The sequence below is a fragment of the Macaca nemestrina genome, chromosome 4, assembly GCF_043159975.1.
Source record: "Macaca nemestrina isolate mMacNem1 chromosome 4, mMacNem.hap1, whole genome shotgun sequence".
In the NCBI taxonomy this organism is placed as follows: domain Eukaryota; kingdom Metazoa; phylum Chordata; class Mammalia; order Primates; family Cercopithecidae; genus Macaca; species Macaca nemestrina.
Genome location: NC_092128.1, coordinates 8,735,628 through 8,748,968, shown reverse-complemented (window position 1 = coordinate 8,748,968; position 13,341 = coordinate 8,735,628). Strand labels below are relative to the sequence as shown.

Sequence of the window (13,341 nt, the reverse complement as noted above, 5' to 3'; positions counted from 1 at the left end):
CTGAGGAGACATCCACTGTATTTCCAATTAGTCTTTCTTCTTTTTATTCTTAGGTGGATGCTTTTACAATAACTTGGGAGTGTGTATAAGACCAAAAGTTAAATTTAGTTGTTCCAGATACCCCTGACTCATCTGAAGATCTAATTTTTTAAGGAAGTTGGTATTGATGAGGTTCAGATGGAAAAGACAAGAGACCAAAGAGGTTAGTAGGTTCAGAATAGTTTTCTATTAGCACACTGCAAAGATTTCCTTAAAGGGCTATTTTCTGAGTCATTCTGTGTTTTGGAATCTTTTGTACACAAATCAAAAAATGTATCTCATTGTATTTGAAACATTTGGGATTCCCCCTTTTTTTATTCCTAATGTACCCATAGATAAAAAATTTCATCTACAATAAAACTTCCCCATTATGGCCACTATAACTCTAAGTTATCTTCCTGAGATGCACCCATTTCTCTAGAAATGCACAGGTTCTAGGTCTGTAATTTTTAAACCTAAAATGCACTGGAGTTACAGACAGAGGAGTCCCAGACTCCTTAGATTTTGATAAACACATAATTCTCTGTTCTAAAATTCTACATCAGAGTTCCTTAACTGGACTCAGTCCAGTTCTTGTCAAACACCCAGTTCAACCTTTGAAATCCAAACCAGATTTTGGTTAGACCTAGTCTGGAAGCTAGTGTACACTATACTGGACCTGGTCCAGTTTCTGTCAATCACTCAGCTCAACCTCTGGATCCTTTCAGAAATAAAACTTCTCAAATAAACTTATAGAGCTCAGGATGCAAAATGCAGAGAGCTCAGGGTGCAAATGCAGGATGCAAAATGCAAAATCTGAGAGGCACTTACCCGTAACCTTTAGATGCAGCAAGAAATTAACACAATGGGCTCAGCAAGTACCTATGCCTGGTTGCTTACTGCTTCTGGGGATTACAAGGGGATCCTTCAGATCCCATTTCTGACACCAAACTGGTAAAAATCAAGGCACAACAAAATTTTCAAGTTTATTTCAATAGCAAGCAATTCATGAATTGGGAAACACACAAACCAAAAGCAGTACTCTGATGACAAAGCACCAGAGGCAAGTATTTATAGGATGAATGCAGAAGCAAATTTGAAAATTATTTGATTGGTTGCTGTTATGAATTTGCCTTTTCTCTTTACCTTGCTGGAAAGTTCATAGTCACTAATCATATGTTGATTGGCTGCTTATGAATGACTGAGATTAAGTTTTGTTTCTGTCTAGAAACGACAGAAATGACTCAAGTTAAATTAATTTACCAGAAATAACCCAAATTAAGTTTTGCTTATGTTTTCAATTTAAGCATCATTAAAGCTATTTTTAATGCCTAATTAGTTTTGTTTGCTCAGAACCCACTCTCCACTTTAATTTTGTTTTAACAAGATGAATGTTGATGTTCAATTATTTAGCTGTGCCAAAGTGTCTGTTATAAATGCAGTACCACTAATTCTCTTAAGTTCTCTGAGTCACAAAGAAAGAGCCGGGGATGACATTTCTTGTCATCCCTTTCCCCATATGGACCACATGAGAGTCCACCAACAAGAGGCACTCAGGTGAGATTTGGGAGGTGGATGAGAAAGAAGGAGAATCATTCTCTGGTAGTGACAGCAAAGAGACAATGGGTGAACCACAGATGCATATTACAGCAGACGAGCACCTGAAAGCCACCAGCTCCGTGCAGCGGTGAGTTTCCCCAGGCCTGTGCATTCCCAGCTCTCCAAAGCATGTGACAATCTCTAATTCCCTGGACGGAAAGTGCATCCTACTTTTAATGCCTAAATGTGCTTCAGTTTTCCTAATTGTCTCCTCTGTATCAGCTGAGGAACATGTAATGCTCTTTGGAAACAATGGAGGCAAAATAATTTTCAGAAATAACAGACCCCAGTAGTCCTGGGTTATAAAATATGAAAATGAGACTACTTACATCACAAGGGATTTGTGCCACATATCTAGCTAAATTCTTATTTGACAAGTGTAAAAGATTTTAAGATAATCTATACCACTAATTTATATTTTTGTCTTGAATTTACATCCTTCATAAATTTTGAAATATTTTAAGGCAAAACATTTCCAAAGTCTTTGTAAGACAGTGTCTTATATCACACTTCTCATCTAGTGCTCAAGAAAAATACTTGCGAATTTTCCAATTTTAGGTCAATTAGTCTTTGTTACTATTTAAAAAGTCTTGCCTCTATGGGCATTTTTTGGTGCCTTAATGGAAGCTATTTCATGTTTCCTATACATTTAATTTTTTAATTTTTTTCCGCCTTGTTTTCCAACAAAATTTTCTATAACTGAAGTAATAACTTATTTTACCTTCTCTCCAACTAAAAATGTTGTTTTGTGTGTGTGCAATAATTTAAGTTTTATTGCTGTCAGTCATAAGCTCAGATCCTATTAAACGTTGTTTAGTTTTTTGTTGGTAAATGTTTAATTCCGGCTCCAGGTGACTAACTTTGTCAATTCTGCTTCTGATTGTTGAGAGAAAGCTTTTTATCATGCACGCCATGTAACTGCTGAAAATGTCTCATCATAATAGTACACTCCGTTATCTTTCCTTTTTTTTTTAACACAACAAACAAGCTGTGTGTTTTCTTTTGCTGTGCTGTGGCATATTACTATTACTATTAATCATGAAATTTGTGACATATCTCCTGCTCATCTATAGTTCTCTTTCCTGTTCTAATTGTAGCACTAGCTTAATCATCTCCATTCAATTCTGCATCAGCATTGTGCCTTCACTTCAAAATTAAAAACTTGTCTATACTTATTTTAAGCTAAAAGGTAATTTGTGTTATAAGTAAAATAATACTTAGCATTTAATTTTAATTATCATTTACAATATAGATAGGTGTAACTATAACTCATACTGTCTACATAAAATATTGAAATAAAGATATTATATCCTGATTAAAAAATTATTCACACTGAATCAATCCTTTGACACTGACTAGATCAGTGATGTATCTACATGTGGTGCTGAAAACAATCCATATGGCAACACATTTGCAGTCCAACACAGATGCATCTCTATTTTCAAATTATTTCTTCTTCTTCTTCTTCTTCTTCTTCTTCTTCTTCTTCTTCTTCTTCTTCTTCTTCTTCTTCTTCTTCTTCTTCCTCTTCTTCTTTCTTTTTTCTTTTTTTAAGAGATGGGGTTCCACCATGTTGCCCAGGCTGATCTTGAAATCCTGGGCCAATTTACCTCCAATGTTAGCCTCCCAAAGTGCTGGAATTACAAGTGTGAGCCACCATGCCTGGCTCAGACGCTTCTCAACTTACAACAGAGTTACGTCCTGATAAATCCATTGTAAGGTGAAATATTGAAAGTCTAAAATGCACTCAATAAACCTAACCTACCGGTCGTTATAGCTTGCCAACACAGTACACTGCAGGGTATCAGTTGTTTACCAGAGTAATCGTGTGCTGACTGGGAGTTGCAGCTCATTGCCACAGCTGAGCTTTGTGAGAGGGTATCACGTGGCTTTCTACTGCATGCACAGAACTTTCATATCTTCATCAAGTCAAGAAATCCTAAGTCAAACCATCATAAGTCAGGGATGATCTGTAATATCTTAAGTGATGCAATAGTTAGAGGTATTTCCACCAAAATAGTAAAGTTGTGTTTCATGGTTAAATATTTTACATGGTTTCAAAATTTAAAAGTAATGACAACTGAATAAAATTTAAAATTTAGTTTCTCAGGTGTACCCCTATATATTAAGTGCTCAGTAGCCACATGTGGATAATAGCTACCCTATTGGATACTGTCATTTCCAGAAAATACTCAAATGTGGAATTTTAACACACACTTCTACATAATCCATGAGTGAAAAGACATCACAAGAAATATAGAAAGTATTTTAAAAGAATGATAGTGAAAATAGAATATTTTAAAATGTGGGCCAGGCATGGTGGCTCATGCCTGTAATCTCACCACTTTGGTAGGCTGAAGCAGGAGGACTGCTTGAGCTCAGGAGTTTGAGACCAGCCTGGGCAACAAAGTGAGACCCCATCTCTACAAAAACTAAAAAATTCAACTGGGTGTGGTGATACATGCCTGTGGTCCAAGGTACACAAGAAGCTGAGGTGGGGGAATTGCTTGAGCCCAGGAGGTTGAGGCTTTAGTGAGCCATGATCATGCCACTGTATACCAGCCTGGGCAACAGAGCAAGATCCTGTCTCAAAAAAAAAAAAAAAAGAAAGGTAAAAATGTGTGAGATATAGATAAACATGCACAGAAGGACATTTTATAGCTTTATAGTTATATGTTTGAAAAGAAGAATTTTTAATAAGAAAAAGGATATGGTAGGTAATATGTTATAGAGGCTTTGGATATTATATCTTCTGCAGAATATTGAGTTTGCTCCAACAGGCACTTAAATTACTGACAGATCGCTTTTGCCTTGGGAAGGCTTGATCTTAGACATCATTAGAAGGGTTTGCTTTAATTTTGCTCTTCCTTCTAGGGCAAGTCTCTTAGTTCTGAGATGCAGTACTTAATCCTAAAATATGACCCTTTTGGTATTTTAGTGGAAATATACAAGTTTTCCAAGGTCTTCTGACTTGATGGACTGGAACTTGCAATTTTCTTTGCTACTGTGGGCAACTGCTGACATCTCTGATCAGTTCTTTCAACCTCCACAGAAGTTTTCCTGGGATCCCCTGGAGAGTACCCTGTGCTTGTACAGTTCAGGCTCAGCCAAGGATTTGAAGGGAGAAATGCAGAGCTTTTGGTGCCCACCCCAGAAATCCCCACCACTCCATCTCCCCGCTCTGCAGCTCTTTTATTTTGGGGAGTTCCCATGTAAATTTTTACATGCTCTGGTTGTCCCAGGCTCCATCCTGCCAACCTCCAGGCCACTGTGAACATCTGGTGTGTGCTGTTTCTGCATCCAGACTGAATACTGCCTTAATGTGAAAAATCACGTCAAGATGAGACCAGTGTGCTCCCCTCATCTTAAGGGTCATGTTCTCTGCAACAATGTCTACCTGCATTTGACCATTTCCCATGCCTTCAAAGTTGTTTTCTTAGTATTATAATTTTGAATTTTCTATACACTTTATAAATGTTATCACAAAAAGGTTAGAGGCTGAAACCTTTCTGTGACACTCCACACCTGCTTTGATCCACCAAGGAAGAAAATCCCTATACTGACGGAGCTCAAATTCTCCAAATCCCTGTTTTTTCATCCTTCACTTTAGTGTAGAGATATTTTTAACAGACTCTATGAGCTGCTATTATCACAGCTTTGGCCAAGACAACCCTCCCTCATGACCATCACCCCCCACCACTAATTTCTTACTGGTTGATAGACTAGAGTTTCTAGAACATACCCACACATGCCTTCCCCATTCTCTGAAGTTGAAAGAGTGAGAGCTATGCAGAGACATCTGCCCCTGTTCCTGAAATGTCATGGGAGATATCTTTCCTGGTGCTTAGTCAAAAAGGAAAGAAAACACCATATTTGAGGTAATTAAAAACAACCTTTAATGAATGACATGTTTTGAGTGCCTTGCCAGTTAGTCGCTGAATGGATCTCGTTTGGTCAAATGCTTGTGTTTTCTCCTATGACATTACTTAAGTTAATAGAGTTAAAATAATAGTGTCAAAATTTACAAAATTACCTCCTATCTGAATGAAAATGCAAATGATTCTAACTTTTACTTCAGTAGCTCTGGAGTTTTAAGTCTGTTCACTTAGAAAGAAAATGGTCTTGACTAACTTATACTTAAACTATTTACCAGTTCCCTCAAACTTAACATAAATGTAAGACATTGCCAACTAGAATACCAATAAGATTTTTTTGCGGGGGGGGGGGAAATTACACAATGATTTTAACTTTCACATAGAAGAAAAAAATGCCTGAGAATCGCAAGGTAAATATGAAAATGAAGACTGAGGCAAAAATTGGCTCCCACATTATAGTCAAAGCCACTGTAACCAAATCAATATTTTATTCATACAGGAGTAGAAAAGTAGAACACATGAACAGAAATAAAGATTCTGACACAAATCTTAAGGAGTGTGAATGAGAATCGAATGTATGATAAACGTTGCATTTTCAGTTCAATGGGAAATTGATTGCTTACTTACTAAATGATTGTGGCACAAAGGCCATCTTCAGCATACACCAAATAACTCTGTGCTCTGCTTTGAGACACTTTTCTGAATCTGTTAGCAAGAGAACTGCTGAAGCTTTCTCAGATGTCTGCTGTGTTCTAGGGAAGCTGGGGGATGGCCTCAGAGCAGGAGGCCACAGATTGGGTGTCTGGCTGTTGAGAATCTCCAACAGCGGACAAGTGTCCAGGTAGACCTGAGGCTGTGCCCTGCGATTTCTGATCATCTCCCAGCACTGTCCCCACAAGCTGTACTTCCCACCCCTCTCAGGAGAAAGTAGCAAAAGACCCCCTGCCAGGCAGCTTGAAGAAAGGAAAAGAGGAATATATTGGGGAGCAGTTTCCCCATTGCCTCCTATTATCTTCCCAAATGTTGGTCAACTCCCCAGGAGCATCTTGGACCTCAGAGAAGCTGGGGTGCACCCGAGGCGCATCAGTCTCCTCTTGCAGGCAGGCGGCTTCCTGCCTGAGGCCTGAGTCAGGCTGATATCCTACTCCCTTCTCATCCTGTCCAGTATCACTTCTTATAAGCCCCAACTGTAACAACAGCCTTCCAGGAAAACATCATGGACTTCAGAGTTCTCCCATAGACCAGGTAGGCTGCCTTGCAAGATGTTTAAGTCACTCCACTGCTTCCTTTGCAGGTCCCCTTTCTTGCCTGCCTCCTTGCATTCGACCCCCACAAATACCTTGCTAGGGAACCCGTTTGCACATGCAGACACTCACCCCATCCACATGCTCCCGTTATCAAGGGAGAAGGGAGGGGTGGCAGTGAAGGGTGCAGCAGGTTGAAAGTAGTCTGTGCCTTCTAGGAGGTGAAGGCAAATATCATGAGTGGCCATGAAACCCAGGGGAAAAGGGGAAGTAACAGATGCAAGTCGTCTCTAATATAAGTCTACCTTGATGGGGTGGTGTGACCTCCTCTGCCCAAGTCCACTTGCATCTCTAGGGGCTTCCATGTTCTGTAGCCACGACAAGGAACCACCTTCTTGACCACAGCCTAGCTTCTTGGATACCTTGCCCCCGACTTCTCCCATCATTCCCACTAGGAAGTTCCAACGGGGCTTGTTTGTTACAGTTCAAGAGTGAACAAAAGGGCTGCTCCTCCTGCCTCCATCCCTGTTCCTCCTTGCTCTCCTCTCAGCCCAGTCTCCAACCCTCCCCATGTCTCAGCACCACTGCCACGTTCCAGCCACCAGACACAACAGGCACCTTAAACCATCATGGTGTGGGGAGAGATGAGACGTCATCTGGTCAACAGCTCGCACAGAGCTGCTGCACCAAGTGTGACTGCATGACTCCAGTGCAGTCAAAAGCTGTGGAAGTTACACAGAAGTAAAAGATACAGGCCTGCCCTCAAGAAACTTTGGTTCTATCAGAGTATAGGCAAGTAAACCATGAAAGGCAATGCCAGTGAGATAGAAGGTCCAATAGGAAGACAGCATGCTGTTGGCGCACAGAGGAGGGAGGACCCAGATGTTCTAGAAGAAGGAATGAAGAAACTGGGATGTGATCTGGGCACACTAGACCCCGTCCTCCAGCCCCATGCCTCTCTTCCTACACCAGACATCATGACCTGGAGACTGGGAAGCACTCCATGGGATGGAAAGAGAAACAGAGGACTGGACACAGGGGTGCAAGGGCTGATGGTGTCCTTGGCTCAAGTCCAGCACAGGCTCAAAGGTCAGCCCTCCCCAACAGGCGTCTGTGGGCTTCTTCAGATTCCTTCTGGATCTGGGACAGTCCTTCCATCCATGACTCTTCACCAGGCACGTCCTCAGAGCCCTGATCCTGTGTTACTTTCCTTTCCTGTAGTTCTTTGAGCGACAAGTTTTGCTGGGTATATTGGTAAGCCTTGTTGCTGTAATAGTTGCCTTCGTTTTCCCACAAGATGGCTTTGACATTCTCCATAAGCTCTTGCAGTTGGGCCTCCTGCTCCTCCCCCTGAGCCCTGTTGTTGAAGCTGCAATGGCGCCGTGCAACGGTCACATCCAGCTGGGCAAGGGCCTGGTTGTCGGTCTCTCGCACATAGTCTTCCAGGGAGCCGCCGGCCAGGTCTTCCTTCCGGGTGAACACCAGGATGGTGTGACCCAGAACCCCCACTCCAAAGACCTCCTGCAGGCGTCTGACCACCTGCTGATCCTCATCTGTGAACCGGCCCAGCTGTGTCACCAGGAGCACAGCGTGGGGCCCTGGGGAGGATAAGATGATGGCTTGGCGGATAGCGGCTGCCACCTCCGGCAGGACCTGGGAGGACAAAATGTCAGGTGTGTCAATCACCTCAAGTTCCTTCCCAGCCCACTCTCGGCTCCCTCTCTGGGAGGTCTTGGTCACGGGTCTGGTGCTGAGTTTAGACTCAAAGACGTCCCTGCCAAGGATGCTGTTTCCTGTTGCACTTTTCCCACTTCCTGTTTTCCCCACAAGAATGAGCCTCAGTCTCCTTCGGGTCTTCTGTTCTTTCTCCCTTAGACCTAGAAGTATCCAAAGAAAGCAGAAGGAACTGGGGTTAGGGCCCATGTACCCCATCTTGTTCTCACCAGAAGCCCCTGGTGTACCCCCAGACTGCAGGGGCAGATTGTCAAAGACCAACAACTGCCCTGAAACCAGCGCTGGGCCACCATTCTGGGTCCACATTCTTGAAGGTGGGGCTGAACATTCTCTCCCAGTGAAAGAGTGGAGCCTAGAGAGAAAAGCGAGACTTGGCCAATAGAACACCAAGACACCCAATACCAGGGTTTTTAGATATGACTGGGGAAGAAGGCAGGAAGGAAATTCCCTTCTCCTGGTCTTGCAGGTCCCAAGACCCAGAGCACATAAAGAAGTGACAAGTAATAGCCGGTTTCCCAGTCTTGTCTCCACTGAAGACAATGATGTATCTCAGATGACAGAGCATGAAGCTGGCATGTGGCAGCACGGGGGCAGTCACCTCCTGGGTACCAACAGGCCTTGCTGTGGCCTGCCAGCCACCCTTGGCTCTGACCCACACACCAATTCTAACTGAGTGACACTGGCCCCCCTCCAGCTTCCCCAAGGTGGTTGGAAAGGAATTCGAGTGAATGGGCAGGAGTCTGGGCAGTAGATGTTCTTCCCCACCCACCTAGCCCAGTGCAGAGCCAGAGGAGACAGGAACCCCCATCTGAGAAGCCTGGAGCTAGCACACACCACTGGACTTTACTAAAGCCAAATGCATCACTTGAGATCTGGAGAGGATTCTTAAGGGAATAGCTAACTTTGATTGCTGTAACAAAAGGTCAAACCGGTGTTAGCACAGGTATTGGTAATTGGTAACCTATCGTAGTAGGTTAACATGGCTTTTTCCAGATGGCTCAGGCCATTTAAGTTCATAAAGTAAAAGGTCATTCATATTAAAATACATAATGAATCACAAATAATGTATTCTGGCCAGGAAAGGGCTGGGTTTCCAGCTTTTCTAAATCCTGCCTGAAAGTTAAGCGCCTGACCCTGTGCAATGGCTTTAGGGAAAGGGACGCCCTCGATAAGGCAGAGCCCAGATGTGAGGCAGCAGCCAAGTACATTCTGCTTGTTCACAAGGCGCTTTCAACCTTACAACCGTGACAGCTCCACTTTGGAGTCAGTCAAACACCCACACAGGGTCTTGGTCCAAGGCCACTTATTTTTGTCACACCCACTGTCAGCACATCCTTCCTGAGGAAGAACATCCACCATGTGAAAGCCTTTCCTTTGGGACTGGCATGGTGAGTTAGTCATTGGTGCTATTTTTTGCCTCCTTTTATCTACCATACCTACCCGGGGGTCTTTTTTCTTATTTTGGCTAGTGATAAGAAGGGCCCTACCTCAAAGACCTCTGATGGTGACTGAGGTGGGTAAATTTCTGCGACCAGGGGACACCAGCTGCCTCTCCAAGCACATCATGGTGGCGGAGCTGTGTCCCACCTGCACCCCAAATGTTTCCCACCCGCTCCTCTCTCCTCATTCGCTTTACCTCCTGACAGCTCCAGCACAGGATCCTGGGACAGCTCTTCTCGGGGATTCTCCTGGGGCATGTGTTCACATTCATCTTCCTCCATCTACATAAAAAAAAATCATATGTTCTACTGACTTTCCAAATGAGTTTCAACAGCTACCTGCCTTTCGCCTTTCTCTTGCCAGGGGAAAGTTTTTTGCATTAGTTTAGGGTTGGGGTGGGACTGAGTGAGGCAATGGAAGAAGGGGTCTAAGACACTCTCTGCTGTCTTTAGGGACCCTATCCCCCGCCCCCTCCACTGTGGTCTCCATAAGTTTAAGAGATTTTACAGATAAAGGTGCAACTGGCCTGGGACCTGAGGAATGGATGATATTTGGATAGACACAGGGTCTGGAACTGTTCTGGGAGGTGGGGGGAGGTGGAGGGGGAGGCAGTGGGGAGAAGGTGGGGGAAGGAGAGGAGGAGGAGGAGGAGGAGGAGGAAGGGAAGCACAGAAGCAGGTGTGATTCTGATCCTGCGTGCCCTGGGAGCAGTAGGAAGTCTAGTGTGCCTGGAGGACGTGAATGAGTAGGATGTTGTTGGAAGGTTCTCGGGGCCAGACTTTGGAGAAGACTGTGCAGTGAGGATTGCAGAGAACTGGGATTGCAGGGGCTGAGCTGGGAAGGAAGCCAGAGACTTCAGGGGAGATGCAACCACCAGTTAGGTCTACCTAGGCCTCAGCATCCCATCAGTATGAATGTTGGACCTGAACCAGATGCCTGTGAATGTCTCTTCCCCAATTAAGGTCCCAACGTACTTCATAACATTTTTTAGAGCAATTCTTAGTCCTCTTTGCAAATTAGGGCCACATCATTCCCAACCAGGAACTCCTGTCCCCCTTCCCATGACAGCAATGTGTCCTGGCTTCATGGACTAACACAGTTCTGTATGTCAAGATCCCATAAGGTTCTCTCTGCGGATTTTCTCTGTGCGACTGAGGAGGAAGTTGCATGGTCCATGACTGTTTTACCAGATCATGTAGGACATTCATAACCAGATGAAACAGATCCAGATGAAGGGTCTGGGGTGTGGGGAAACCTAAGTCCAGGGGAACCTGATAGACAGGTTTTTCTCATTGCCACATTGTTGTATTTTTGTTCTACTCTGCTCACCTGGCAAACACTCCAGTCCTCCCCAGATCCCAGGAGTGTATATGTGGATATTGCTTTATGATTGGTAGATATCAATTTTGCAGTGCTGGGCTGGGGATGGAGGGAGTCCAGGAAGGTCTGGTGACTTTCTAGCAAGAGAGAAAAAGCAGACCAGGCGGACAGCCTTACTCAAACTTGAACAGCCAGATTCTGGAAAGAGTCCACTATTTCACCTACCAAAGGGAGTTCAGTTCTTCCTAACTGGTGGTCTCTCAATCTCTTTGTCCCTGACTTCCTTACATCCCTGGTGGAAACTGAGGCAGCACTTTACCAATGTAATCTCATTCCTCCTTTAGAGAGAACAGGCAGGCAGCTTAACAGGAAACAACAGCCGGGTGGGACTAGGCTGTGGCATGCAGGAACCTGCAGTGTGCCCTCGCAGGGTTTTGGGGGAACGGGTCTGCACCCAAGGTGCCTCCCTGCCTCCTCCTGGACCCTGCCTGGAATGGCGCCTCCCATATTGGCCACAGTGTGTGTTGTCTCCAACACAGAAGATGGAACAGATAGTACCATCCTTGTCATGTTGCTCTGGAAGAAAGCAAAACTCAGAGAAGCATCTTGCCAAATATTAAACAGTGACTTTGTCACAGGGCAAAAAGTTCTCCAGACTTGTTGGTCACAGCTCTTTTTATCACATCACAAACCTGCACACACCACAGCACACAAAAATACACAACACACACACACAAAACACATGTACCACTCACACACATGCAGATGAACACACAAACACATACACACACAAACACAAATATACATACACAACACACACATATGCAAACAACACTCACATACACATATAACACAAACATCACACACACAAATACCACTCACATTCATGTTAACACATACAAACATGTAAACACACATATACAACACAAACACCCACACATACACATCCAAATATGACACACACAATTACTCAGACTTACCTCTGCACCAGCTAACAGGGAAGAGAAAGGGCCACGTTTCTTGTCTCTCAGCCACACACTCTCACGGAGGAGGCAGAGGAAAGCTTCCATGGTGTATGAACAACATGGAGGACAAGGCCGATGTTTGCTTATATTTTCAGCAAAACGTGATCGAAGAGCTGGGCTGGAGACCTGCCTTGAAACAGCAGTGTCTGCTGGAGATGGAGGAACAGGAAGTGGGCAGGAACACCCGCCCTCCTGAGTCAGGGAGCCTACTGTTGCACTTTGCAGCCTCGGAAGTAGAAAAAGGGAGGATACTAGTGGTGGGATTATTTTTATCCTGAGCCAGGATAACTAGAACTCAGAGCTTAAAAAAAAGCAGATGCCTCAGAAAGACCTGTGTCAGGAAGAGTGACTTTCTCCTGATCTCTCTTTTCTAAACCCCACCCCCTCCCCAGGGAACTTCTATGCCTCAGTATTGGAGCAAATGGTCATTGTCTCCTTTCTTCCCCAGCCTCTCCTTCCTTTAATAGTTTCTCTCAGGACAAGGTCTGATACTCATTACCTGTAAGGCATGAATCATTGGCAATGACAATTGTTACAGCTTCTAGAAGATCTGCACTATAAGAAGAGGGAAAATATAAAATAATGTCTAAAATGTAGGGTTAAAGAGAGCACTTGTTATGTAGGGTTAAAGAGAGCACTTGTTATGGGAGAAGAACAATATTTTAAACAGAGGCTAAGGGAGAAAAAACCTCAGCATCCTCAAAAACATGTTTTCTAGGACTTTACTGACAGGTCTGATCACTGTGGCTAAAGGGAAGCCATTGAAGGAAGAAATTGAGAACATAGGAGCATAGGTGATGATATTGTTACCACATGATTTTAAAATGTTAAGATTCCCTTAAAAAAATCCACTCAATCTACCATAATAGTTCTAATTTTCTTTTGTTCTGTTCTGGTTGATAGTCATGGTGTATTTACTAAAATTGTTACATAGTATATGTGTGTGTGTGTGTGATATTATATATATATATATATCTTCTAATGTTCTACTTAAATTATTCTGTAAATACCCTGACATAATTAATTTTTTTTGAGACAGAGTCTTATTCTGTCACCCAGGTTGGAGTGCAGTGGTGTGATATCAGT

At 43.5% G+C, this 13,341-nt stretch overlaps 1 protein-coding gene across 2 annotated transcripts; it reads right to left on the bottom strand.

The window, feature by feature from the left end:
* Positions 1–5,956: 5,956 nt before the first annotated feature.
* On the bottom strand, positions 5,957–12,681 carry LOC105474888 (GTPase, IMAP family member 6). Of its 2 annotated transcripts, XM_011729757.2 has the most exons (4): positions 12,211–12,681; positions 11,240–11,367; positions 10,107–10,191; positions 5,957–8,613 (listed from the first exon to the last, which is right to left on the bottom strand). In XM_011729757.2, exons 3-4 carry the CDS (start codon positions 10,189–10,191, stop codon positions 7,820–7,822), a joined length of 879 nt encoding a protein of 292 aa, XP_011728059.2. In that variant the 5' UTR covers positions 11,240–11,367; positions 12,211–12,681; the 3' UTR covers positions 5,957–7,819. The 2 variants fall into 2 exon arrangements, with proteins under 2 accessions (XP_011728059.2, XP_011728058.2); XM_011729756.3 differs by lacking the exon at positions 11,240–11,367 and having other exon boundaries at positions 12,211–12,678.
* Positions 12,682–13,341: the final 660 nt, after the last annotated feature.